The 26,310-nt window shown below is 39.7% G+C and overlaps 1 protein-coding gene across 1 annotated transcript; it reads right to left on the bottom strand.

Moving 5' to 3' along the window:
* Positions 1–14,782: 14,782 nt before the first annotated feature.
* On the bottom strand, positions 14,783–24,730 carry gpn1 (GPN-loop GTPase 1). Its single transcript, XM_041797814.1, has 13 exons — positions 24,525–24,730; positions 23,443–23,536; positions 23,203–23,309; positions 20,930–20,967; positions 20,718–20,796; positions 20,538–20,632; positions 18,609–18,654; positions 17,615–17,761; positions 17,429–17,511; positions 15,852–15,891; positions 15,680–15,770; positions 15,412–15,519; positions 14,783–15,278 (listed from the first exon to the last, which is right to left on the bottom strand). The coding sequence occupies exons 1-13, from the start codon at positions 24,690–24,692 to the stop codon at positions 15,172–15,174; spliced, it is 1,203 nt and encodes a 400-aa protein (XP_041653748.1). The 5' UTR covers positions 24,693–24,730; the 3' UTR covers positions 14,783–15,171.
* Positions 24,731–26,310: the final 1,580 nt, after the last annotated feature.

Consider the following 26,310-nt stretch of genomic DNA (forward strand, 5'->3'; position numbering starts at 1 on the left):
TCTATTCCAACATGACTGTGAATCGGTGCACAAAGCAAGGACTATAAAGACATGGTCTGATGAGTTTGGTATGGAAGAACTTGACTGGCCTGCAGAGTCCTGACCTCAGCCACATCGAGCACCTTTGGGGTGAAGTGGAATAGAGATTGCAAGCCAGGCCTTCTCTTCTAACATGAGTGCCTGATCTCATAAATGCTCTACAGAATGAATAGGCACAGATTCCCACAGAAAGCCTTCCAAGAAGAGTGGAGGTTGTTATAGCTGCAAAAGGGGGGCAACTCGATGCTAAAGTACATGTATTGAATACAATGTCATTACAGTCCCTGCTGGTGTAATGGTGGCCCAATACTTTTGTGTATATAGTGTGTTTATACATCTGTGTCATATATAGCATCCTCTTTAACCCCTGTGAGTAGAGGCACACACATTAAATCAGATTGCATCAAAAATGTATGAAACTATGAAAATCAAGCACCGTAAAACTTCAGTATCATGGCGATGAAAGTAGAACATGTTCTGGTGGGATCCAGCAGGTCTGGTTTGATCTGGTTGTCGGGTTGATGTGTTCTAAGGAAATGTCAGCTCTAAATATAACAGCTGACAATGAACTGTTAGTCATCCTGACTAAAAGACTCACCACACAAACACAGGAGCGCACACACAGATCTGGGATTGTGTGCTAACGCCTCCGTCTGTTGCTCTGGTTGAAAGCCAGCTCGACCGTCTATCGCTCCTCATTTTCATTCAAACTCATCAGGCAGACGACGCTGCACAATCTCACACATTTATGATGTTAATACGACAGGGAAACTGTCAAGATTTTAATAGAAAAGTAGCATTTTAAGAAGAAAACACTACTTTCATGACATGATTTTATGTCAGGGGTCTTCAGGGGTCCATTTTATGCCTCAGAGCGAAACTGCAGCGAAACTCTTTTTTTTTTGGTGAGAGCTGTAGTTAGAAATCGCTGAGTATCTTTCTTTCTGTCCGGTCAAGGCCCAAATGTCACCTTTCATTTGACATCTTTCCACCTGGCTGACACTTCAAATAACAAAGAAATCAACATTTAATGAAATTCAATTTGACAGAAAATTAACTGCAAGCATGCACATCAAAACTAACTAGCAGAGCTGAAACTGGAGGCATGCTTCTGGTGTTTCCAACAACTTCACGTGTCCTTTTTTTATGGATTTCTTAGGATGTTTGAACTAAATGCTCAGAGCTAAAGATGCAAAACACACTACACAGGATTTTCCCTGTTTTTAGGGTAGTTGAAGTAGGCTGCGTACTATCAACAGATAAGGGACAGACTGCATACCACAGACTTAAAGATAAAGCCTGCACAAATAAAGGAATGCAAACACAACATAGCTAGAGTTCTGCATCACAGTTAAGTTGCGATTTAATTCACCTGAAACAATTAGGAAAATACTTTACAATATTGTACAAAAATGGCATAAATACTAAGTAAGGAATTGGGAAAAAAAATAGCTGCTTACAACAAATCAGGACATTTTCTGGGTTGGTCAAACTAAAATTCAGGGGTGCATGTGTGAAAAGGACTTTAATGATTATTTCATAGATAACAGCTGTTAGATAAGGTTATAAAAATGTTGTACAGCCATTAGAGAACAAATTTAGACAACTGTGAACATTTAGATGGTGATTAACTGTATCTGACTCCTATAAGTTGATTATCAGACTGTGTGATTACTCAGTACTCAGTCATTACTTCTTCACTCTCCAGCGCTTTGTCTCCAACCATTTCTTGGTGCTTTTTGAGGTATGTTTCAGGTCATTGTCCTGCTGGAACACCCATGACCTCTGACACAGACCCAGCTTTCTGACACTAGGCCCTACATTGCGGCCCAAAATCTTTTGATAGTCTCCAGATTTCATGATTCCCTGAACACAGTCAAGGCACCCAGTGCCAGAGGCAGTAAAACAACCCCAGAACATCTTTGAACCTCCACCACGTTTGACTGTAGGTACTGTGTTCTTTTCTTTGTAGGCCTCATTCTGTTTTCTGTAAACAGTAGAATGACGTGCTTTTCCAAAAAGCTCTACCTTAGTCTCATCTGTCCAAAAAAATGTTCTTCCAGAGGGACTGAGGCTTACTCAGGTGCGTTTTTGCAAACTCCAGTCTGGCTTTTTTATGTCTCTTTGTCAGCAGTGGGGTTCTTCTCGGTCTCCTGTCATAGCGCTTCATCTCATTCAGATGACCACATATGGTCCCAGCTGACACTTTTGCACCCTGAGTCTGCAGGACAGCCTGAATTTGTGTGGAAGTTGACTGAGGATGTTTATCCACCATTCCAACTATCCTGTGTTACATTCTTTTGTCAGTTTTTCCTCTTCCGTCCACGTCCAGGGAGATTAGCCACAGCTCCATGGGTTTTAAACTTCTTGATTATATTACACACAGTGGACAAAGGAATTTCAAGATCTCTGGAGATGGGCTTGTAACCTTGAGATTGTTCATATTTTTCCACAATTTTGCTCCTTAAGTCCTCAGACAATTCTCGGCTCCTCTTTCTTTTCTCCATGCTTGGTGTGACACACACAGGCACACAACACAAAGGTTGAGTCAACTTTGAGACATTCTAACTGGCTTCAGGTGTGATTTCTAGATTGCCAGCACCTGTTACTAAAAAGGGTAAGGGTGCCAATAATTTTGTCCAGCGGATTTTTTTAGTTTTGTGTAAAATTATGTCAATTTTGGCTTTTTTCTTTGATTTTTTTGTGTTGTTCCAATGCATATAAAGGAAATAAACATGTGTAAACCAAAAACATTAGTAATTGCAACAATTTCTGGGAGAATTGGTGTATTTCCTGGAAAAATTCCAGGGGTGCCAATACTTTTGTCCGTGACTATAGTTACTCACAGTTCCCTGGTTAACTAGCAGTTAGCTACCTATGTTTTTCCTTTTAACTTGCAGTAAGTTACTCATGTGTTTCTGGGTTAATAAGTAGTTAGTTACTCACAGATCCTTGGTTAACTAGCATTAAGTAACTTACTTGTATTCTTTTTTAAAATTAATTACTCAATTTATAGCTGGTTAACCATCCATCAGTAACTCATTGGTTCTCTGTTTGACTAGCAGTTGGTTTCTCATTTGGTTTGCTGTGGTTCAGTGGTGGATCAGTGGTCAAGGGTTCAATTACCAGCTCCTATGTTCAAATGTCGATGTTCCCTTGGAGGGACACTGAGCCCCCAGATTGTTCCCACTCTTACGTCAGTGTATTTGGTGTGTGAATGAACAGGATTACTTAGTTTTTATGGAAATATTACCAAGCAGCTTTAACACCGCTGTGTGAATGTGGTGTAAATATGGTGAGTCTGACCTGCATTTAGTGATGCATTGTGAAAAAGTCATGTTTATTTACCTTTTCACTTCCATTTATTACCACATCATTAGCTGTTAGTCACCATTTGTGACCTTTTAAATCTGCCAATTTGGTTTAGGTTAAAAACCAATTGTTACTCATTGTTTTCCTGGTGACTTTGCCAATATTTGGTATCATATTGTTAAAGTGTTGCCAAGAATTAAAGAAAAAATCAGTTAGAGGTCAGAGAAGAGCTCCTACTTAAAATAATAATCAGAATGGTAATGACAATACTGAGATGAAGAGCTTTTTTTGCTGGTTAGCTGCAGGATGATTCATCATGTCCTTTGTTTCCCCCCCTGAATGTCATTAATCCTAACCACCAACATGACTACAGTTCCCATCATGCACTGCCGCAGGACACAGTGTTCTTCCACCTTGTTCCTCTTCTTCTCCCCACACAACCAGATGATGTAATGCAGCTGCAGTGAGTGTCCCTCTGTGTGTATTTCTCATGCTAATGTCTGTTGTTTGAGTATCACACATTAACAGTAAGATCTATTTAGGTTTTGTTTGTAGTTTTGAGATTGATTTTAGCTGCTGTATGGTTCTGCAATGCTTCAGGTTTGTGTGTGCAGAGGTGTGGGGGTGTGGGTGTATGTGTGGAGGCGGTTAGATCAGTGGGAGGCTGCAGCATCAAGAGGAGAGAGAAACCTCCACATCCCAACTGATGATGTCACCTTCAGCCAATCAGCTGCAAGCTCTCACAGCTCCACTGTGTGTGCTTGAAGTCACATCAGGTTAAGGATTCAGCAGAAACGACGACACATCTGCAGCACGCTGGGTTTTTATTCAAAGAGCTGCGCGCAGCGTTGTTGCAGGGCAGAGCTGTAACAATAGAAGAGAGCAGAGCACGGTAGAACACAATAACATAGATCTGGTAGAAGCTGGTGGTAGAAGCACATCAGGGTGGAGAGGGGGTGCTCTGGCTCTGCGGGTATCTTTCGAGGACAAACAGCAGCAGACTTACCAGAAGAATGACATCATCTGAAAGTGCGGGCGATGATGTCACTGATAATGAGGTCACTGCAATGAGCTCGACGCAGTGATGTCATGGAAACGTGACCAGGAGGAAGAACATGAGAGAGTGATGAAGATGGCGTCAGTTCATCAGTAATTTAGTTAGAGGAGAGATTTATCACAGACGTTTGAAAAAACACCTGAGGTTTGAGTGCGTGTGAGCCTGCGTGTTTGGTGATGTCAATGAAGACGCCTCATCTCTGAGTATTTAAGATGTTATTTCAGCACACAGAGCATGATTTATGTTTGATTTATTATAGACTCTCTCTGCTTTTCTCACCTCACATCATCCTTCAGGTGAGAATCCTCATTAATGCTGTGACGCTTGTAGCATAAACAGAGACCAACAAGGGAGTATGCTGAATCCTTAATCATCATTTGATTGAAATACTGCACATAAAAAATTATTATTAGAATAAAACTGTAGGGTTATACAGCCAAACTTCTAATCTTCAGATCAAGAGCTCAGCCAAGGCCTCATTCCAAGTGTTATTACTGGGAGGATCAATGAAGGATCTTGAGTCAAGCAAATGTCTTTGTTGAATTTTATTATCTTGCGAGCAAGAGTGAAGTCAGTCATACAAGCTCTGCAGAGTGAATTACAAACTTACAGACTTCTTATACACTCAGAGTACACCATGATTATTAACATGAATTAACATAAAGCAGAATCATATTACTCTAACAAATACACCTCTTCCTGACTCTGTGACACATGAATCCTTCTAACGCATGCACCTTCCCAGTACTGGCCCCCCTCATGGCCTTGGCCTTCAAATCTCCCAGGGATCCGGAGGGGAGGATGGCATTGGTATCTACCCTGGGCCTCCCCGGTTGCATTCCTTCCTTTCTTTTAACAGTGCTCTTTGTTCACCAATTAAACTGTGTATATCTTTTCAGATTAGCTTAACAGCATTTCTTTTGTCCAGGCCTTTGCACCCCTGGTAATGGGCCCAGCAACCACCAACAGTTTCCAGGTGCTTAGAACATACACACGACAACCAGGGGGTTGTGGCAACCCTCCTACCCGCCCTAGCAGTACCCTAGGCTATGTTAAAGCACCACATCTACCCATAACTCTGCCCTAAAGCTGTGGTTTTTGTTTTGGTTTCATCAGATTATTTTCCCATGCCCTTGGTAATGTACAACGACATCCAGAGCATGACCTGGGCTGTGTCAATCCTCCTTCCCCTTTGGTGGGCGTACTCGCCATAACGCCATACTTCAGCCTCAAATTTCTGCCTGAACATGCCTAAAATTTCTGCACAGTACTGCATATAGATTAGGGGTTAGATTTTTCTGATTCTTGGGGGTATTGTGGACAGGCCAGGGGCCTGGACCGAGCTGTACTCCCTTCTACACTTATGCTCATTTCTGCAGCTGTTAAATCAGTCTAGGACTTTGACATTATTTCTTCTCTGTGAGCACACAGTCAGTATTGTTCTATTACACACACTAGGGTTACAAAACGATCAGGTTATACCAAGAAGCATACAAGAATATAAAAGAAGAGATTTTCCCATCACATCACCCAACTTCTTCTGAGCTTTACCTGGTCAACAGCCACCCCCACCCAAATCCTGATGCTCCCTCCACCGTGCCTCACTGTGGGGATGATGTTCTCATGGTGGGGTGTGGTACCTTTTTTACGCCGTACATAGCGCTGCATGTTCTCCCCAAGCAATTCAACCTGAGTTTCTTCAGTCCTCAAAACATTTTCCCAGTAGCATTGTGGAGTGTCAAGGTGCTCCACTGCAAATTTTAGGTGTCCTGCCATGGACACCATGCCTGTTCAGTCTTTAGCCCATGGTAGACTCATGAAGTAGAGATTGTTCCAATGATTCCTTTAAGCCTTTAGCTGCTACTCTAGGGATCATTTTTACCTCTCTGTGCCCTGAGACTCTAACCCTGATTCCAAGTTTCTTGCTGGCGATTCCATCTTGCAAAGCTTCCATCTGAACACTTTGGGCCCGGTTAGAAAGTCACAGGACCAATCGTCTTCAAGAGGCAGTACTATCCGGCATGGATGAGTCATGATGTGAGCAAGCAGTGACAAGAGGTCAGTGCAATTATGGAGGAAGACATAAGCATGGATGCTGCTAAAGTGTCAGTTTTATCAGAACTTGATGACATTTCTTTGTTTAAAGAAGAACAGAGAACAGCATTGAGTTGTTTTCTTTTCAAAAACGACTAAAGTTGTTGTGTATTGACATGTCTGCAGCCACCATGGTTGGGGTTATGCAGCTCTCTACGGAGTTTAGTTGTCGGTAGTGGCGCACCTAAGTTTGGGGCTACAGGGTCACGTGTTTTGTTGCTCTGATTGGCCCGTAAAGATGTGACAGACAGAACGTTCATCCAATAGCCCTCCGAGTTTTTTTTCCAAAGGCTCTGCCCTTTCCCAAACGCTGTCTATGGGAGGTTTACCAGATGGATGTGTGAAACACATCCATCTGGCATGTCAGGTTGCTTAGATTCCACTTCTAGGGAGAATAGCCACGGTACTGTATCGTCTCCATTTATGAACAGGTTGTCTAACTGTGGACTGGTGAATACTTCAAGTCTTTGAGATGTCTTTAGAAATCCTTTGTGTGTCATGTAACTCAACAGTTCTTGATGGACAGTCTTCTGAGATCTATTTTTATTGCAAGGCATGGTTCACATCAGCAGATGCTTCTTGTGAAGAGCAATCACACAAAGTTTGATTGTTTTTATAAATCACAGTAGCTCTACACCTGGCTTGATATTGTTTAATTGATTAGACTTCAGGTGTGCTAACTCCTGACTCCAGTCATTTTAGGAGTCATTAACCTGAGGGTTTGCTCACTTTTTCCAGCAGCACTGTGAATGTTTAAGGACTGTGTTCATCAGTAAAGACTTTAAATACTATAATTATTTAAATAGTTGCATTAAAACAGTTTTTTTCATTATTGATTTTCTTAAACTACCATAAATTTCCTGTTTGGATTGAAATCTGCCATTATTCTGAAATGAAATATGGAATTTAAAGTAAATTGAAGATTATGATATGACTTTAACCACAGAGGAATGAACTTTTATGAATTGAAGAGGAAATAAGGGAACAGATATGTTTGACACAAGGCGCGGATGACTTGTGACTTGTCCACTGAGCTGTCTATGAGTTTCTTGAAGTGAAATTACATGTTCAGGAGTAATGATGTTCTTATCAACATCACTGTAGCTGCAGGGAGACACTGCAGTGGCTTATATGTGATTATTCACAGTAAAAATGTCCTTATGATGGACCTTAATCCCAGTGAATGTATTAATGCTGACAGCCACATTATTAACACTTTTAATGAGGTCTTGGCTGAGCTCTAGATCTCAAGATTAGGAGTTTGGCTCTAACAAACCTACACTTCTATTTGATCTTGTACATTAGAATTCATTCTCCTGTATTTGTTGTTTCTATGTGCAGTACTTCAATCAAATGATGACTCAGGATTCAGCACACTCCCTTGTTGATCTCTGTTTATGCTACAAGCATCACAGCATAAATGATCATTCTCACCTGAAGGATGATGTGAGGTGAGAAATGCAGAGGATTTGTCTTAATTCAAATATAACTCATGGTCTGTTGTGCTAAAATAACATCTTAAATACTCAGAGATGACCAACTTCACTGACATCACCAAACACACAGGCACACGCACAAAAATCGAAGTTTTTTTTTTTTTTTTTTTAAGTCTGAGTTGTACAAATAAAACCTCTATGTTGTAGTTGTAAATGAAAAATGCAATGTTTTTTTTTGTTTGGTGACTCTATGATGATAGGTCTTTCATTCTTCCTCATCAACTATAACAAGATGTTTATATGAATGCCACCAAGCCCACGTAGCCAGTCACAGAAGCAGTAGGTAACATATATAAGCCATAAAGGTTGAAGCATATATCAGTGCTTACTGCTGCATGGCACCTCTTTCCTAGCTGCCTGGCACAAGCCACCCATCAGTCTTTGAACTGCTAAAAATGTGGGGGGAAAAAAACAGTAGACCACAAGTCCTGTGATTGTTCTGCTGCAAGCACTGGTTGACAGCCAGTCAGGCATGTCATGTGAACTCTAGAGTGGAATTATTGGCTGCAGATGGTGATACAACTAATCAGATCTACTTCAGTCAGGAACACTCGGAGGAGAAGGATCTGCTCAAAAGAAGCTCCTGGGATGGTCAAGCAGCATGCCTCATCTCTCCAGGGAGCGCATGGCTAGAAACCCCAAATAGATGGATACATTTATGACAATATGAACTGCATACAATAAAACTGGTTCAAATGCAATATATCTAAAGTAGCAGGAATCTGAATACAAGGGTGCAACAATCTTTCTGCCATAAAGGAGGAGGCTGGGGTGGAGGAGGTTAAGCTCTGAGAGTGGCATCGTGGTGCATCAGCATTAATGCAAGTAGGGATTAGTGAGAAGTACGTCATATTTAAATACACCACCGTGATTGGCTGTCGGAGCAGGGAGGCTGGCTTTTAGCTAATAAAGGCTGGGTGTGTGACTACCATGTCCTGCATGAACTAACGCTAGGCTTGTCTGTCATCAGGCAGAGCCACCTTGTAAAGCTTCAAGCTAAAACACTTGTCCTGGTTAAAGGACCAATCAGCCTCATTTAAAGAAAAGAGGCGGGAGCTACAGGTGGGGTTTAGTTAGACTGCTGCTGCAAACAATGGCCTCCAGGGAAGCCATTAGCTCTGGTGTAGTCATAGCAGCAGTTTTTATCACAGCAGCACATTTATTTATCTCAGAGCAGAGCAGAGAAAGGTCAACTCAGCCTGAATGTGAAAAACTTGGTAGGAGTCCAGCTGGAAAGTTTTGGCTAAAATTCAACTTTAAGTGTTCACAAGTGCAATAAGTGTTGTGCATGTGCCAAAAACAAGTAAATAAATAGCAGATTTTGGCACTTAGACGTTTTTTTTTTTTTTTTGCTTTTATCTATCAGCTCATGAGCCTTTCATCCATTTACATTCAGAGCATTATTGAAATCACTGCCACGTTATTGACTCAGTTACACCTACCAGTTCATTAATTAAGGTTTAAAGTTATTTCGAGCACTGAGGGACACATGGCAGCATCATTCAGGAGCATCAAACCTGCAGACAGGCATTTTAACTGAAAGATGGTTGTAGATGTCTGCTAGCATAAACCAGTTAAAACCAGTTCAGCGGTGCTAAAGTGTGTATCCTGCCCAGCCTCAGCATGAATGAGCCGGCTGACCGACTCTCAGCCAGCAGTCGTGTGTTTTATTTGTGTCGGCGAGGCGTCGTGACTCTCAGCGTTTGTGTTTCTGCTCGTGTCTGCAGCCCACTGAGGAGGAGGAGAGAGAGAGAGCCGGAGTAGAGAGAAAGAGAGGGGGGAGAGAGGATGAGGGAGGGGCAAGAGAGCTTCAGGCAGAGGAGGAGAGGGAGAACAGAGCTGGGCTGAATGTCAGCGGAGGTGAGTCACTGCTGCTGCAGGTGGAGGCTTCCAGAAACTCACCTGAGAGACCGAAAGTTGCACAAACACAGACAGACAGACAGACATGCAGAACAACAGACACACAGACAGACAGACTGCTGCTCTAAAACCAATGGTCTGTCTTATTCTGTTTTCATTTTTAAATCTTCAGACCACAAAGCAGTAAAGAGAGAAGAGTTAAACTGTGTGACAGTTGTTGCAGTTGTTTATGTCTATTTCAAATACGAACTGTAGTTCCAAAAAAGTTGGGATGCTGTTTGTAATGGTAATAAAAACAGAATACAGTGATTTGAAAGTTATTTCATACTCAGTTGAACAAAGCACACACTCTGACTCTGATGCCTGCAACACACTCTGAAAAAGTTGGGACAAGGACAAGAAAAGACTGGGAAATTGTTGAAAAATCCTCTGGAATATTCCACAGGTCAGTTTGATCATTGTAAGTAGTACTGCGATTGTGTAAAACGGGCAGTTCAGTACAGTTAACTCAGATGAGCACAACTAACAGTAGCATAAGGGTTCTCCACTTTGTAAAAGACCACATGGGCAATTCATAAAAAAGTTTATGAAACACAATGCAACAATCCTCAACAAAAAGACTTCTGAGATTTTGCAATCTGCAGTGCAAAATATCGCCAAAATAGTCTGAGTCTGGAGAAATTTCTGCATGCAAAGGACAAGGATGAAAAACAATACTGAATGGCCATGAGCTTTAGCCCTCCCTGGTAGCTTTTGCGATGGATATTACAATGTAAGCTCAGGATCACTTTGAAAAACCATTGTCAGCCAACACAGTACCTCACTGCATCTACAAGTCTAAGTTAATACTCTACTATACAGACCACACCCAGAAGCTCCAGAAGCTCCTGCAACTTATCTGAGTCTGAGTTCATCTTGGATGGACTGGCCAAAGGTGGAAAAGTGTGCTGTGGTCTGATGAGTCCCCACATTGTTTTTGGGAAAAAAAAGTCTTTAGTCATGAAATAAAGAGGTAAAACAACTATCCACAATGTTAAGTTCAAAAGCCAGCATCTGTGAGCATGTAAGAGTTTATTTGTGCTGATAGTATGGGTCAGATGCATATCTGTGAAAACAACGATAATTCTGAGTGGGACATTCTGTTCTGGAGCAACATATGCTTACATCCAGACAGTGTTTTTCTTGGGAACATCCATTTTTATCTTTGCAAGACAGTGTCTAGCCCATTCTGCACAAGTTACAACAGCATGGCTTCACAGTAAAAGAGCCAAGGCACTAGACTGGCCTGTATGCGGTCCAGACCTGCCTCCCTTTGAAAGTGCAGATCTCAGACAAAGGCAAATTTAATGTTTGGGTGCCAATGAACCAAGAAGGTCAAGGTTTATAAAAGAATGAAAGAACTAACAAGGAAGAGCTCAGAGACGGGAGAATGTGACGGTAACCAAAGCAGCAGAATTTAACAAAGGGCCAGCTGGTGACTTTTACCACAGTAACACCTAACAGAGCAGTGATGATAGCTTCTATATTTCTAATTTAAGATTTACTTTTAGTGAACCTTTCTGCTGTTTTTCCTGCTGTAGTTCCACTGAAGTGTTTGGGCAGTAACAACCATACATTCTTGGCTTTTTAGTGAAAGTCAAACCTCTTTTTTGGTCGCATATTTTCCTCTCATAACTAAAACTTCCCACACCTCTTCTTCAACAGCTGATTACCTTTTGACAAGTGAAAGATGCAGAATTCAGACCTATTCAGTAAAAGTACTCAAATGTGATGGTTACAATACCTGATTATAAGTCCTGCATAGTATATTCAGAGCATATTATAATGATTAAAACATACAAAATTGTCTGTGAATAATGTGCAATTATGTTTTTATTATCAGATTCATATTTATGTAGAAGCAGGATGAGGTGGAGAGATTTTTGAACATGATTGAAACTGGTATTTTCTTCATATGTTTGTCTGCAAACTCCTAATTCATACAGTAACTCAAGGTCTCTGATAATTGGCCTGCAGTAAAAAGTCCTGTATTTCTGAGATGTTCTGAAATTGTTGCATAAAAAGACAAAAGTACATAGAAATTAGGCTTAAGTACAGCACTTGAGCAGTTAAACATGTTTTTCAAAAGACGTGAGTGGAGAATGAGTCAGCCGCTCTTCAGTGCGACCACGCTGCCGGATCTCAGCAAGCGTGTGGGCGAGGGAACGGAGCGGGTTGGCAGATGGTTGGAAGGCGGAGAATCTGAATTCATTCACAGAGCTCCGACATGAATGGGAGGCGGATAAAACACAACTACAGCTTCTGTTAGCAGTGACAGATCAATGTTACACTGATCAATGGCACAAGAGAGACTAGAGAACAACCGCTGATGCTCTTTTATCAGTGTTTATAAAGAGAGGTGTTTTGTTCTTCCACTCAGAGAATTTCTCTCTCACTCAGGCTGGACTCATCTGCTGTTCTGCACCTAATAATACAACATTCTCTCATCAGTTTATTAGGTACACCTGTTCAAGTCAATGCAAATATTTAATCAGCCAGTCATGTGGCTGCAACTAGTACATTTAAGCATGCAGACATGGTCAAGACGATGTGATAAAGTTCAAACTGAGCATCAGAATGGGATCGAAAGGTGACATAAGACTGAATGTCTGACTCTACCATTTTAATGTTACAGCAGAAATTTAGACTGGTCAAAGCTATTCCAGTCTTCCATTGTCCAGGTTTGCTGAGCCTGTGTGAACTGTTGCCTCGGTTTCTTGTTCTTACCTGGAAGAGGAAAGCACCTGGTGTGGTCTTCTGCTGTAAATGTAGTCCAACTGCTTAGAGATCTGACACATTGTGCATTCATGTTCTTGTGCAAACCAAGGTTGTAGGATTATTATTTTTCAACTGTTTTAAACTATTGTTGCCTCAAAAACATGTACTTTAATATGGAGTTGGCCCCTCTTTTGCAGTTAAAACAGCCTCAACCCTTTTTGGAAGAAGGCACTGCACTGTGCCATCTGTGAAGTTTGGTGGAGGAGGGATAATGGTATGGATCTGTTTTTCAGGGTTTGGGCCAGTCTATCTAAAAAGGAACCCTGCATGATCAGACAGGTTCATCTTGTTGGATAGATATTTGTATCTCTCAAATGTACATTGAACAAAAAAACTCACAAGATATCTGCATTTTAAGTACTTTGAGTTTATATCTCACCAGGAGGCTGCCATGTTTTGGTCCGCACTGGCACTGTGACGCCACTTAGCCATCGAGCTCATCACCATTTCAGACTGGCAGCCAGTATCTCTGAGACGCTGCACGTCTCATGAATCTTAAGATTTGAGGTCTCTTCTATTTTTTCTTGCACCACGAGCAGTTATCATTAAAACTAGACAGGAAAATGGTCAATACAGCGCCATATTTGCCTTGTTGTTGCAAATATGTACGTCCACATTGGTAGAGTATGTTTGAAATGAGTTTCTTGATGAACCAGAAGAAGGCAACAAGCTAAAATGTGTCTGTTTAATGAAGCTGTTCCCCAAACTTCTATTTTTAATGAAGCTTTCTGTTTCCACATGGTTCAAAATGTTGCAGGTAAAGATAAACACAGTATGAAAACACTTCTGGTTTGCACTTTTCAAAGTAAAAGCCCATTTTAGCATTTCTTTTGAGAAACTGCCTTTGTACATAATGCCTTTATTTTAAAAAGCTCCCGGCACACTTCCACTACACACTGAATCCAATCACTTGTAGGGAGGTTTATTGAGGTCAAACTTAGGAGGAATGACAGAGCTTTGATAGCAGGGAGACAAACGCAGCAAACCCGTGCCTGGTATGAAAGCTGTTACGGCAGCAACAGCTGCAAGCAGCTAAATATACTGCCAGTTTAAAAAATGGTTACTGCATAACAACGGTGAGGAGTGCGATGACTATGTGACGTCACACTACTAGTGTGGACCATAACATGGCGGCCTCAAGGTGAGTTCATAAGCTCAAATTTACTCAAAATGCAAATATCTAGGATATCTGGTGAGTTTTTTTGTTTAATATACATATGAGAGATACAAATATATATCCAACAAAATGAGTTTATCTGATCATGCAGGGTTCCTCTTAACGTTTCCAGTGCACAAAGCAAGGACTCTAAAGACATGGTCTGATGAGTTTGGTGTGGGAGAACTTGACTGTCCCACACAGAGACCTGACCTCAACCACATCAAGCACCTTTGGGATGAACCGGACAGGAGATTGTGAGCCAGGCCTTCTCATCCAGCTCTAAACTTTCTTTTCATCAGAGTTTTAATCATCAAATACCTGTTTTCAGATAGTCATAGTCACTTCTTCACACCAGGTAATCAACTAACATTTCGAGCCATAGTCGTAGTCAATAAAATGCGAATTGCTGCCCAGAGTATTAGGAATTTGTGGGTTATTAATCACCCAATGTGAGAAATCTGGTTATTAAAACAGCTCACAGTAGAGGGCAGAGTGTAGATGAGTTGTTGTCAGCCCCAAACTGATTTAAGTCCTAGTTATTTAAGTAATATTAATGTCGAAGTCATGATAACAGCCTTGATTTCAGATCACCTACGTTTTTTTATCTGACAGGCAAACTGCTCAGTCAGATGACTTTTTAAACAGGGTTAAGTGCTTTGAAACACTTCATCTAAAATTCAAGAACTTTTCAAACCTTAAAAACAAAAAACATTAAATGCAAAAGATTTCAAGAACGGCAGCAGACAAACAAGCCTCCCACTCATAACTCTTCACACAGAACAGTCATGGAGTTTCCTCAACAAACCAACTGCTGTGAAGTGAAACCGAGCGTGGTTATGTGGGTGAGAACTTTTTAATTTATGTATAGTGTAAGGCAAGATTATGTAACTTACTGCTGCTGATCAATTCTGATAATGCAAAATAAAGAAGCGCTTTATATTGAAGCCATTTTTGAATTAAAATCTTTTATTTTTAAGATCGTAGATCCTTTTAGTTCTTTTACAAACACACTAATGAAAAACACAAAAAGTAGAATAGAAGAGTCTTTTTCTGATATAAAAATAGAACTTTTTTAAGGGAAGGAGCATCACTGAGGAGAGGCCGTCCTGCTTGTTTGAATGAGCAGAGTCAGCTCCAAGTGTTCAGGTTTGTATCAGGGCATCTAAGGAGAAAAACACCACTGATGAAGAGTACACCGCACCTCCATGAGTCTGATCCAGGTGTCAGTCTGTTTCCTTTAAAGGACGACTTTTGGAGCATGTTCACTTTCCTCATCTACATTCTGGCTCTGCTTTTTCTTCTTAGCAGAGTTCAGTATCAGGGTGCAGAGGTGAAGGTCAGGGGACTTCTGGAATTGCACACTTCTTGTTTCGGACCTGAACGACCTCCCTCCTCTCCGTTAAGAAATTTCCAAAGGAGTCACTCTCTTTGCTCTCCTCCGTTGCTAAAAAAAAAAAAAAAAAAAAAAAAAAAATTACATTGCCTTCAGTGTCAAGCATCTTATTTTTACAGATCACATTTTTATTTAGGGTATAATTCTAATTCAAAAAAAGCATTTTTGGGCAGTATTTTCTCACCCTGGTGGTCAATGTCGTCTGTGTCGCTGTCCACAGCATCATCATCCTCTTCATCAGGGTTACCGCGTGTCATGATGAGATCACTGGGCCCGGCTATGGCAGCATCCTCTGAAACAGTAAAACACAGTACTGAAGACTCAGTGAAAGGTGGAGCTTTAGCTGTTTTGAATGGGGGATTTATGGTTTTTTTTCCAGTGTTTCTAAGAAACTGAGGCAATGGTAGGCCTGAAAAATAAATTGTTCTAGGATTTATTCACAGTAGTACTACCTGTAGAAGGTGTATTCGTCATGTCCACAGCTCCCAGATCCTTCCTGAGCCGCTCCATCTGCTCCTTCTGCTTCTTACTCTGAGCCTCAGCCTGATGGGAGAGACTTTGGTTATGAAATATGCAGACATGAAAACAGACTGTTAGACACCATAAAGGAGGAAATACACTCACCAGCTGTTTGCGGAGTCTTTCATATTCAGGTCGATACTCCCTAAGGAAGACAGAAGGGGGTGTAAAAAAGTGTGTTCCACAGATTTGAGAAGAAAACATATGACAGATGTGAAAAACAGCATACATCATAATACGATATACAGTATGTAGCCAGCTGTGATGACAATATAATCAAACAGCAGATCCCTGACAACTGACAAACAGTGACACCATCATGTCCCATCACGATTAGGGCTGGCAGTGATGAGTTGGTCTGGGGTATTAAAACAGGGACTAAAATAAACACCCTGAACACAGAGAACAAACAGGAGTCTTGATTGAGAGTATTCTGACTGAATCAAAGTGAATACAGGGCTCCAGCACACTTTGAAAAATCAAAATTTTAAGGCCTTTTTAAGACCTGAACTGAGAAAAGTTACTACCACTTTTTGCCCTGCAAACAGTCAAAAATGAAAGGCCTAAAGATTTCTCAGCCCACCGGAGTAGCGCTGAATTATCTGATCTGATGAACTGTTAATGAAATGTCAAATGGTATAGGACAAAGACATTCCATGGTCATACATGCCCAAATTTGATGATTTCTGGTGTATTTAATGGCTCTTTTCTATCAATATGCAGTATACGGATATTCATCAGTATCAGCAGCACATGTGCTGATATTTAGTAGGTGAACTGAGTTTATTCTGAACAGTTTAACTATTTAAAAGCAGAACAATGCTTGTGCATTAGGAGAAAACCTGTTAAAATATGGGTTTTAAGTGAGCAACCTGGTAACCCAGACGTTAGAGAACTGGACTGGTGTTTTACAAAAGTACAGAGTGTATTTCAGTGATCCAAATGAAGGAAAAGCAAGTTCTGGGAGTCCTTTCCCGGGAAATCTTGGACATCTATCACCTAATTCCCTGAATTCTGGGAAACATTTATGAAACAATCTGTGGATGAAGACATTTAAAATCATATAAAGTAGGATAAGAATACGTCTTAGTCAAAGTGCCTTCAAAAATTGAAGACCTCTCACTGGTAAAATTCAGACTTTTTAAGGCCCTAAATTTCAAATGTGCAATTCAAGACTTTTCAAGGATCTGCAGGAACCCTGTGATAAAATATTTGTGCAGATATTAAAGTGCATCTCTGACTCTCTTCCAGGGGTAGCATTTACCAAATGTTCTATGTCTTGTACAGATTTTGTTGAACAATGAGTGAAAATCTGAGGGCTATCTGTGATTTTGTTGGACTAGATTCACTGGAGGCAATTCACCACATAACTTTAATTCTTACAACATAGATACAGTGTCTCAAGGCCAAGGAAGTTTCCTGGAACAACAGTTTTTAAGGATACTACATCTGCTGTCCAACTGCTGTCCAAGGATTGTTCCAATGTTAAGAGTCCTAAAAAAAATTCCAAGGATAAAGGCCTTTGAACAGAGAATTTTCAAGGTTGCAAATATGTATCCTCTGCTCACAGGAATTGGCCATAACCCAATGTGCACAATTTTCCTCCTCTTAAGATGCTGGATCAAGAATAAGTTCTATTTTTCAGAAAAAAATTAACCTGCATACGTATAAATCTATCTCACCTCTCGTACTCCTGAGCAGCTTCCTCCACCTGAACAAACAGATCATCCAACCCACTTCCAGTAACTGCAGACACACCCACCACCTGCATGAAGATAGACAACGTCAGTCATTTTTGAGACTGTAAAACCTTCACTCTGCATTAATCCAGGACCTATTGAGATGATTCTCTGTGCTCGTCCGCTTACCCTTAGGTTTGTGTAGAACTCGTCCAGCACCAGACTCATAGAGCGCGTCAGGTTGCTGACGTATGACGTTTCCTGGTTCAGGGCGTCCTGAAAAACCTCAAAGTCTTTCATCCACTCCACGGCAAAGCTGTGGTCGATTATATCAGTCTATAAAAATAGAATCAACACACAGGTAAACCAACAACACGTGATGTATGTAAACACGTAAACCAGGGATACTCAACGTGTGGCTCTTGAGCCACATGCGGCTTTTTTGTGATGATCTGTGGCTCTTGTATGTCTTATTTTAAAATATTTTTCCCTAGAAATCTTAAAAATAGAGACTTTGACCTCAGAAATTATCCATTGCAAGTCACATTAATCAGTTTGTTTCCCACACTTATATAGTTGGTATTAATGGTCAAACTTAATTGTCCACCTTTATTTGTACTCTGTATATTTCCATTGCCCTTATTTGCATTATTTTGTCACATTTTTACATTTTTTGTCACATTTAATCCATTTCAGCCGCTTTCAGTCCATTTAACCACCTTTTAGCCACTTTTCACTCATCTTTTGCCATTTTTGCCATTTTTCATCAGTTTTAGCCATTTTTTTCTCCTGCTTTTTTGCAATTTTTCCTCCTTTCTTGCCACCTTTCACCCATTCAAGATGCCTTTTGCCATTAAATGCCATTTTCCCCCCATTTCCCCACCTTTTTATCCATTTTAGTCACTTTACACTCATTTTTTGCTGCATTTTTGACCACATGGAATTCACTTTTTTGTTATTTTGCACCCATTTTTGCCACTTTTCACCCATTTTTTGCTGCCTTTTGACCGTTTTTGCCACCTTTCACTTATCTTTTTTGCCAATTTGACCCATTTTGCTACTTTTCACCATTTAGATTGTGACTTTTGCAAAAGCATATTTCAACAGTTTGGCTCTTTGGTTGACTAGGGTTGAGTAACACTGACGTAAACAATAAGTCAACACAGCAGAGAAGGGACCTTACCTTGTTCATGACCACAATGAAAGGCAGCTTGGTCTTGTAGAGAATACTGAAAGAGAGAAACATCAGCTGAGACTAAAACCAGGACTACTGTGACATAAGTGAGCTGTGTCAATAGTAAAAAATGTTTCAGTGATACTACAGTCATTTAGAGCTGCTCTGGTTCTGAAATATATTCACACAGTTTTCAATAATGTGCCAGTGCACCTTACAAAAGAGGACAAGCTGATAGATTAATAACAAATAGTTGATAAAAGATTGCTTATGACGGTTAAATGTTGACACAAACACACACACTTTCATCAGTAACAGCTGATAAAGACATTTGTTTGCTTAAAAGTAAAAAAACAACATAGCACATAATGTACCAGTATGGAAATCACACATTTGTCTCACTGATGTAATAGCTCCCCCTGCTGGTCACTGCTTCCATTTCATCTCAGAATAGCTAAAATTCTCTTATCATTTTCAAAGCTTTTTTTAAATCAAGTCTTCTTGAGTACTGATTTATCCCCCATGTGCCTTATTTGCATAATTATTTGCTTAATTCAACCAATATAGTTCTTTTACCAATAAGTGTTTTTTTTAGTTTGTTAGGATTTTTTAAAAATATGTCAAGGTTTTCCAAATGCCCCAGCTGTCAGCCAAAACGGCTGACTATTAACTTAACTGCAGCTGGCTACTTTTTCTGTAGGTTGCTTGCAGACGTCACGTCACAGTAAAGAACTTCAGATGTGGGCAGAAAGTGATTTTTATTACTTATCAGAGTGATTCTCAAAGTGAGTGCTGTCTTTATAATTACAGGGTATACATACAGAGAATCAATCATCAAATTCAACTTTAAAGACCTTTTTAAGACCTTCTCAATATATTTTAAGATCCCACTGCATCTTCAATTTCTAACCGCTTATATTGGTGACAGTTATGTGTATGTTTTGTGCTGGTTGTAAGATAAAAATTTGACAAACATAGTCAAGAAAATGCAGACAGTATTTGATAATGTCATGAGCAAAGTAACATTTTCTTTCTCTGTGCCAGTCTTACACTAAAAAGAAGTCTCTCTGCAGAGCTGCTTTAGCAAAATCCTGTAAAATGTTAAGTATCAGTCCTCAGCCTTTAGCTCCAACACCTTCTGCTTCAACCACTTCTCAAAAAACTTACATACACATTCCTGTAACTTACATGCATGTACCCTTCATTTACATGCACACATCACTCGATCACATTGTTAATTTGCCAGCTATGGAGCGAGCAGACCAGGAAACCTCACAGACTGGAAGATGTGTACCTTATTACTTTTATTATTTATACTATTATTATTATTTTATTCTTTTTTGTGGCTGTGACATGTGGGAAAGGAGACACAGGTCTGGTTTGAACCTGCACTGCTCACTAGGAAGACCAGCCACCGTACAGGCTGCAACCCTGCATGGAGGCAATCTGTGACCCTGAAGTCGCACTCTTTTAATAAACAAACATGGAAATCAACATAAACACAACGGAGCAAAATGGAAAATTGAAAAGAAGATCAGTTTGTGGAATAATGCCAACAACACAATTGCTTTAGAAATTTTTCAAGAAAGCAATAAACAATAGCCTGCTGACAACGTTGATCATGGTCCATATCTGTTTTGTTCCCTGAGGTAACTTTTATTCACTTAAGTTTCTGTGAGATCTAGTGTTGGTAACTTCCTATGAAAGTGTTTATAAGGTGTGTGGTCGCATTATCCAGGCCAAACTGTCAAGTTTGTTCAGAGGGATATAATATTACAGGCCTGCTGAAAACATCCTTATTTCTGTGGTCTCAAATGTTTTTGAAATCAGTTAAGATCTAAGCACTTGAGTACATAACCAGCCTGACACGTTACATTTTAGTACTGATGTCGTCTCTTCTTTATTTAAAAGTGTGTAGTCATGTGATCAGTGTGGTACCTGCAGGCGTAGAGCATGTTGGACATAAATGTGACAGGGTTGACGCTGCGGGATGTGTCCATCACATAAATGACGACACAGGGGAAAGATGATGCCTGAAAGAACAGAATAGAGAGAATAATCTGACTGTGATAACCTTCATAAAGCAAAAGAAACAAAAAGTGCAGAATGCAGACGAACCAGAGCCTCTGTGATGATGGTTCCGGACGCTGACCAGGTGAAAACCTCGATCTGACCCGGCGTGTCGATCAGCACGTACCTGCAGAAGTCAAACACAAAAACACATAAAACAGATAAATGAGGTAAACAGCTGGCAGAAGTTTGTGGAGATAATTGAGGAGGGTTAGTCAAACAGAGTGAGGATTTTCTACAAACATACGGATGATACTGACCTGTGATTCTGCTGCTTCTTCTCTATGAACTGCATCACCTAAACACAAACAAAGAAAAGTTACATTTTCTGTTCTCTGCGTTGTCATGAGTTCATGAGAAACAATATGGCCTAATATTAAATCCCAGAATTTCTTTATTGCTCTTTGCATTAGTGATTTTGTGTAAAAGAGTGAAAAAGGATCACGTTTAAATGCATGTTGAGATGCTGCAACCCTCCTTCTCCCTCCTGAACAAATCAGTGATTAGTTACTCATCTCACGTCTGTGCAAACAATCAAAACAGGCTACTTTACTTAGTCTCAGTGTGAGCAGCTCTCAGTATGTTGGAGTTTGTAAATAAATGTATAGTTTTAAGTTTCATTTCTCTTATGCTGACTTGTGTAAAAACTGCTACTAAAAATAACGTATCCTGATATGATTGTATAACAATAAAATCTCAATACAATACTAGTTCAACAACATCATTACACCACGGGAATGAAAATGACCACCTGGACAACACTGCTTCAGACATTTTTGTATTATTTCCAGACTGCATATAAGAGAGATTCACTAAACTGCAAACACAAACACATTTCTATGTGCTATTTTTATTAATTAAAGGCAGAATAGCCATTTTCATAAAAATTATGTATGGGGTGAACCTAAAATAAAATATTCCTTTGAATTATCAGTAATAAACCAAAGGCATTGTCTGCAGTGATTCTGCTCTCTGTCTGTTATTTCTTATTTAGGTTTCATGGGTTTCAGAATTTGTGTAGAGCTGTGAAGTTGTCATTAGTCCACACACTGGGATGTACAGGAAATTTAAGAGGACTAGGGACTGCTCTCTTTCCGTCTTTAAAGCCCAGTTCAGACCAAAGATTTGCCACCTTGAAACTACTTGCAACAGTCCTCTCTGCGACGTTCAAAACTCCTGCCAGTTCACATGACTGCGACTGAAGGGGGAGATGGATTGTTTCCATGGCAACAACTCCACAGCCACTCATTTTAAAGTTATTTATCTCAGTAGTTACTGTGCAATAAGTCTACCTCTACAAGAGGCACAGTACTTCACATTAATGTTTTTTAATGTGTTTTTGTCATCATAATTATGCCTATTACCAAAAATTTCTAACATGTGGGTGCAGGGGAGGGATTCATTTTTAAAATTTCCATGTCATCAACATCGTAGTGGCAGCAAAATTTCATAACCCATATAGACACAAAAATGCTTTGCTAGTTCAGTCTTGTTACTACAAAGATATCTGCTAAAAATAATTTATTTTTAAGGACAAATTCCGCTCCTAAAGCCTCGAGTTTCCCATGTATTATCTCATATAGCCCCTCACATCTTGCCTAAAGACACAGCTGGAAAAATGAGAACCTTTTCAAAGCAATATTTCTTTTCCTCATTAGATGCATTTATCTGCTTCTTGGAAATGATTACAGCTATGTTTTTAAGTTTTCACACAGAAACTTCAGCCAACAAAGACTCCTGTCTCCTTCATCAGATGTGCAGTTAAGCATGACGTGCAGCCAATGGAGGAGGCAGGAGTGCTGCTGGAGTTTCTATCTGAAAACTTAGGAAAATAAAGGTAACCATATATAAAATTCCATAAATATATGAAATTTGAGGTTACAGCCTTTCAAAATGAGATTCATATCCCCTTTTCACATTTATCTGCTAGCAACATCCTGCAACGATTGCAATTTGACAAACTAAATAGCTGGTGACTGCATCAGACAGCTTGAGCATAAATTATTGTTTGTTCACTAAACACGGATGGGGGGGGTGGGGGGTGAAAAGAGCAGCTTGCAGTGCTGTTGGTCTACAGTTTGATTTTTGCTTTAAAACAATATAAATTCCAGATCAGACTATCGTAGAGAGAGCGAGGAGGGCTCAAAACACAGCACATCAGCTCTAGACGCGCCCTAGAACAGGTAGCTCGCCTGTGGTGGAAAAGCAAACCCCCTGTTGCGCTGGGTGGCCGTGCCGAGTCAAGCCAAGTCAAATCAAGCTGCACCATGTAATGGTAAAGCCCCACTTGATATTAGCTGTAGTTGCACAGTTCAGACTGCTGCAACTGTTGCCAGGAACATTCTAAAACCATCTTTTTGCGTTGCAAATCTTAGGTCTGAATTGGGTTATCAGACACTTTAAACTAGTGCATGCATCTTTTAAAGATGCTATAGAGAGACTTAATTGAACGTATCTGCCAACTGGTAAGTCAAACAGCGGGGATAGAGACTGTGAAGTGAGGACGGAGCAGAGCAGAGTCAGTCTGATTTACCTGATCAAAGCGTGTAGCGAACAGGTTGAGTGACGTCACAATGCCTCCGTTTGGTCCGAGGCCGTACTGCTTCATCACCTCCTTGTAGTTCACTGTGTCCCTGATGTCTGAGGAGAGATGATGCACTGAAGATTACTGAAGAGACTAAAAACTCAAAAACGGCTGCCTGCATCAAATCATAATGATGTAAATAATTTGTTTCCTTTCTGAACAAAGAGCCATAAATTCACAGGTCCTTACCTATGTTTGCAGGAAAGGGGACTTCATGGACAGCAGGGTCTAGGTTGATGACATAAGGAGGAGCTTTACGAGTGTGCAGGTGAGCCGTCAACCTCTGTGGGAAACAAAAAAACTCAAGTTTAAATTAAAGCTACTAAAACAGTGCTGTTTTGCTAAGCTTAGTGACGATTAAATGTGCCCCTATTTTACTGATTTTGTCCTGTAAATGAAAAAGGATCAACATGTTCCCTAATTGCTCCACTAGACTGCTTCAGCCAGGAGCCGTGGAACATGCTGCCATGAATGTAACACAACTCCTGGTTTATAATGCAGCTAACAGATGTAAATTCATTAGAAGAGCTCGTGTTTGTTACTGACTGATGTAGATTTGTACTTAACGCTGTGACAGCACATCAGAAGGAAAGCTACAGAATTAGACCCTGTTGTTTAAGGTTATACATTCTTCTTTAACCAAGGGCAAACACTTACAATGCTACACTGTAATGACAACACACAACAGTGTGCACTAGAGCTGCTGCTCGGCCATTGCCTGAATTGGCTACTGCTATAAACTCATTCATTAATTTATATCTACCTAGAATGTTTAGTACCCCAAAAGTATACAGCTTTCAGACTGCACAAGTCTGCTAGGTGACAGCATTTTTATGAGTATGTTGAGAGTAGGTTTAGAAGTGAAGCATTTAAACTATCATTTCGTAACATCTTCTAACAAAACATGTTAGTCAAGCTTTTAAAAACGACCACACCATCAGTTCGGGTTCTCCACTTGTTACCGGTGTAACGTTCGAAAGAGTGACCGTGTTAGCTGGCGCCTTTCAGGCCAATATTGAAAAGCTAACAGCTAATATTGAAAACAATATCCATGTCATGTTTGAAAACATATCGTTTCCCAACGAACATGGCTCTGTTTGGACTCGCACTTACGTGAGGGCATTTTACTTCTTCAACATCTGTGGTAACACCACAACCACCACCGGCTTAAAAGCGCCGATTAACACGGTTGCCTTTTTAACTGTTACACCGGACTAAAGACGCTAACTCATGGGGCTGTTAGCAAACGTTAGCAACGCTCGCTAACTCACCTGAACGAAGGTGGTTTTCCCGGAACCTGCCATGCCCAGAACGATCAGACACACGGGTTTATCCCGGGCTGTAGCTCCCGGTGTCCCGCTGTCTCTCCCCGCAGCTGAGCTCCCCTGATCCTCCATTAAACCCTCCTCAGCACTGGAGCACTGCGGAGCATCTGCCATGATGTCTGTTGTGGGAACCGGCTGCCGTAAAGGCGATGGTACTGTCCTAAAATGTGACGTTCAGAGAGAGGTGCGACCAAAATTTACAATGCAACAACCACTAGAGGGAGCCATTGTACACACGTCGTTTTTAATAACGTTTTTATTGTCCAAATATAAAACACAGAGGGTTTTTTTGTTTGGTTTGGTTTTTTTACGGAGAGAAGAAACGAACTTCGTAAAAAACTATTAATAAAAAAAGAGCAGGTGCAAGGGGACATATTAATACAGTTAGTGTCAGAGACATACAGATTTAAATAAATACAGTAATAGAGGTGCATAGAGTTACTATTCTTATATATAATCATAATATAATAGTTATAATTATATATGAAGAGAAAGTTGTTTTAATAAAAAAATTATCATATTAATGCTGTAATATTGTTTTACTTTAATGTTGCTTTTGTGGAAACTATTTGTGTAGTATTTAAAAAAAAATAACTTACACTTACAGCATCACATAGAAATGACATATACCTTTGTTATTATTTTGAATGAAAACACACCTGGGAAAAGCATCCATAATTATCACACACTCTTCTGGAGTTACATTTATACCACATTTGGTGAGAAATTCCATGATGCTCAACCAAAGACCATTATCATTAAACAGCTGTGTTTCAATGATAATGTTATCTATTAACCTTTTTTTCATAGAAAAAGGATTTATTTTTATACAGTATGTGTCTATTGTTCCAAATAAAATATTTATGATTTGAGAAGTTGTGTTTGTATATGACGGTCCATTGTAGATAAACAGTGGTCTACATAAGGCAGTGGAAGATATCATCTATGGAAGCCCATTCACACCACTTTAAAGATAAAAAATAATGCTAGTTAGGTTATTAATATTTTGTATGAGGTAAATCGTAATAATAATAATAATAATAATAATAATTTCTATTATCATAGGGAATTTAAAGAATTTAAAATGTTAAGTCAAAATAGTGAGAAAGCAGGTCATTTTGAAACAAATATTCATATTTTGAAATAAAAAGCCAAATTCATGAGTGGAAAACTTGAAACTGTGCACAAGTAAGTCATATGAGATTAGAACTCCAAATTTCGGACAAAAAGTCAAAATTCTGGGAAGTTAGGTCTTCATTATGAGAAAAAAGTAAACATAAAGAGATAAAACAAGTTAAAATTATGAGATATCAATTGTAAGTTTTGATCAAACAATTTAAATTTATCTCATAAGACAGAGGCTAAGACATTATAAAAAAATATTTTATTATTTTAATCATTTTTGTATTCTATATTCTTATGTTATTATAGACTTATTTCTTATTGTTCTATTTTGATCTCAGAATATCAACTTTTTACCTCATAATTACATTTTTTAGTTTTATAAGTTTGACTCTTTAATCTCGTAATTATGACTTACTATCATCATTATGACTTTTTATCCCATAATTATGACTTAAACTTCATTATTATTACTTGATATCATAAGTTCTACTTTTATCTCAGAATTTAAACCCTTTACTTCATATTTAATTTCTTTATCTCATAATTATGACCAGTCTATGATTTCTACTTTATCACATAACAATGACTTTCAATCAAATTGACTTTG

This window comes from Cheilinus undulatus, linkage group 1, assembly GCF_018320785.1.
Source record: "Cheilinus undulatus linkage group 1, ASM1832078v1, whole genome shotgun sequence".
In the NCBI taxonomy this organism is placed as follows: Eukaryota; Metazoa; Chordata; class Actinopteri; order Labriformes; family Labridae; genus Cheilinus; species Cheilinus undulatus.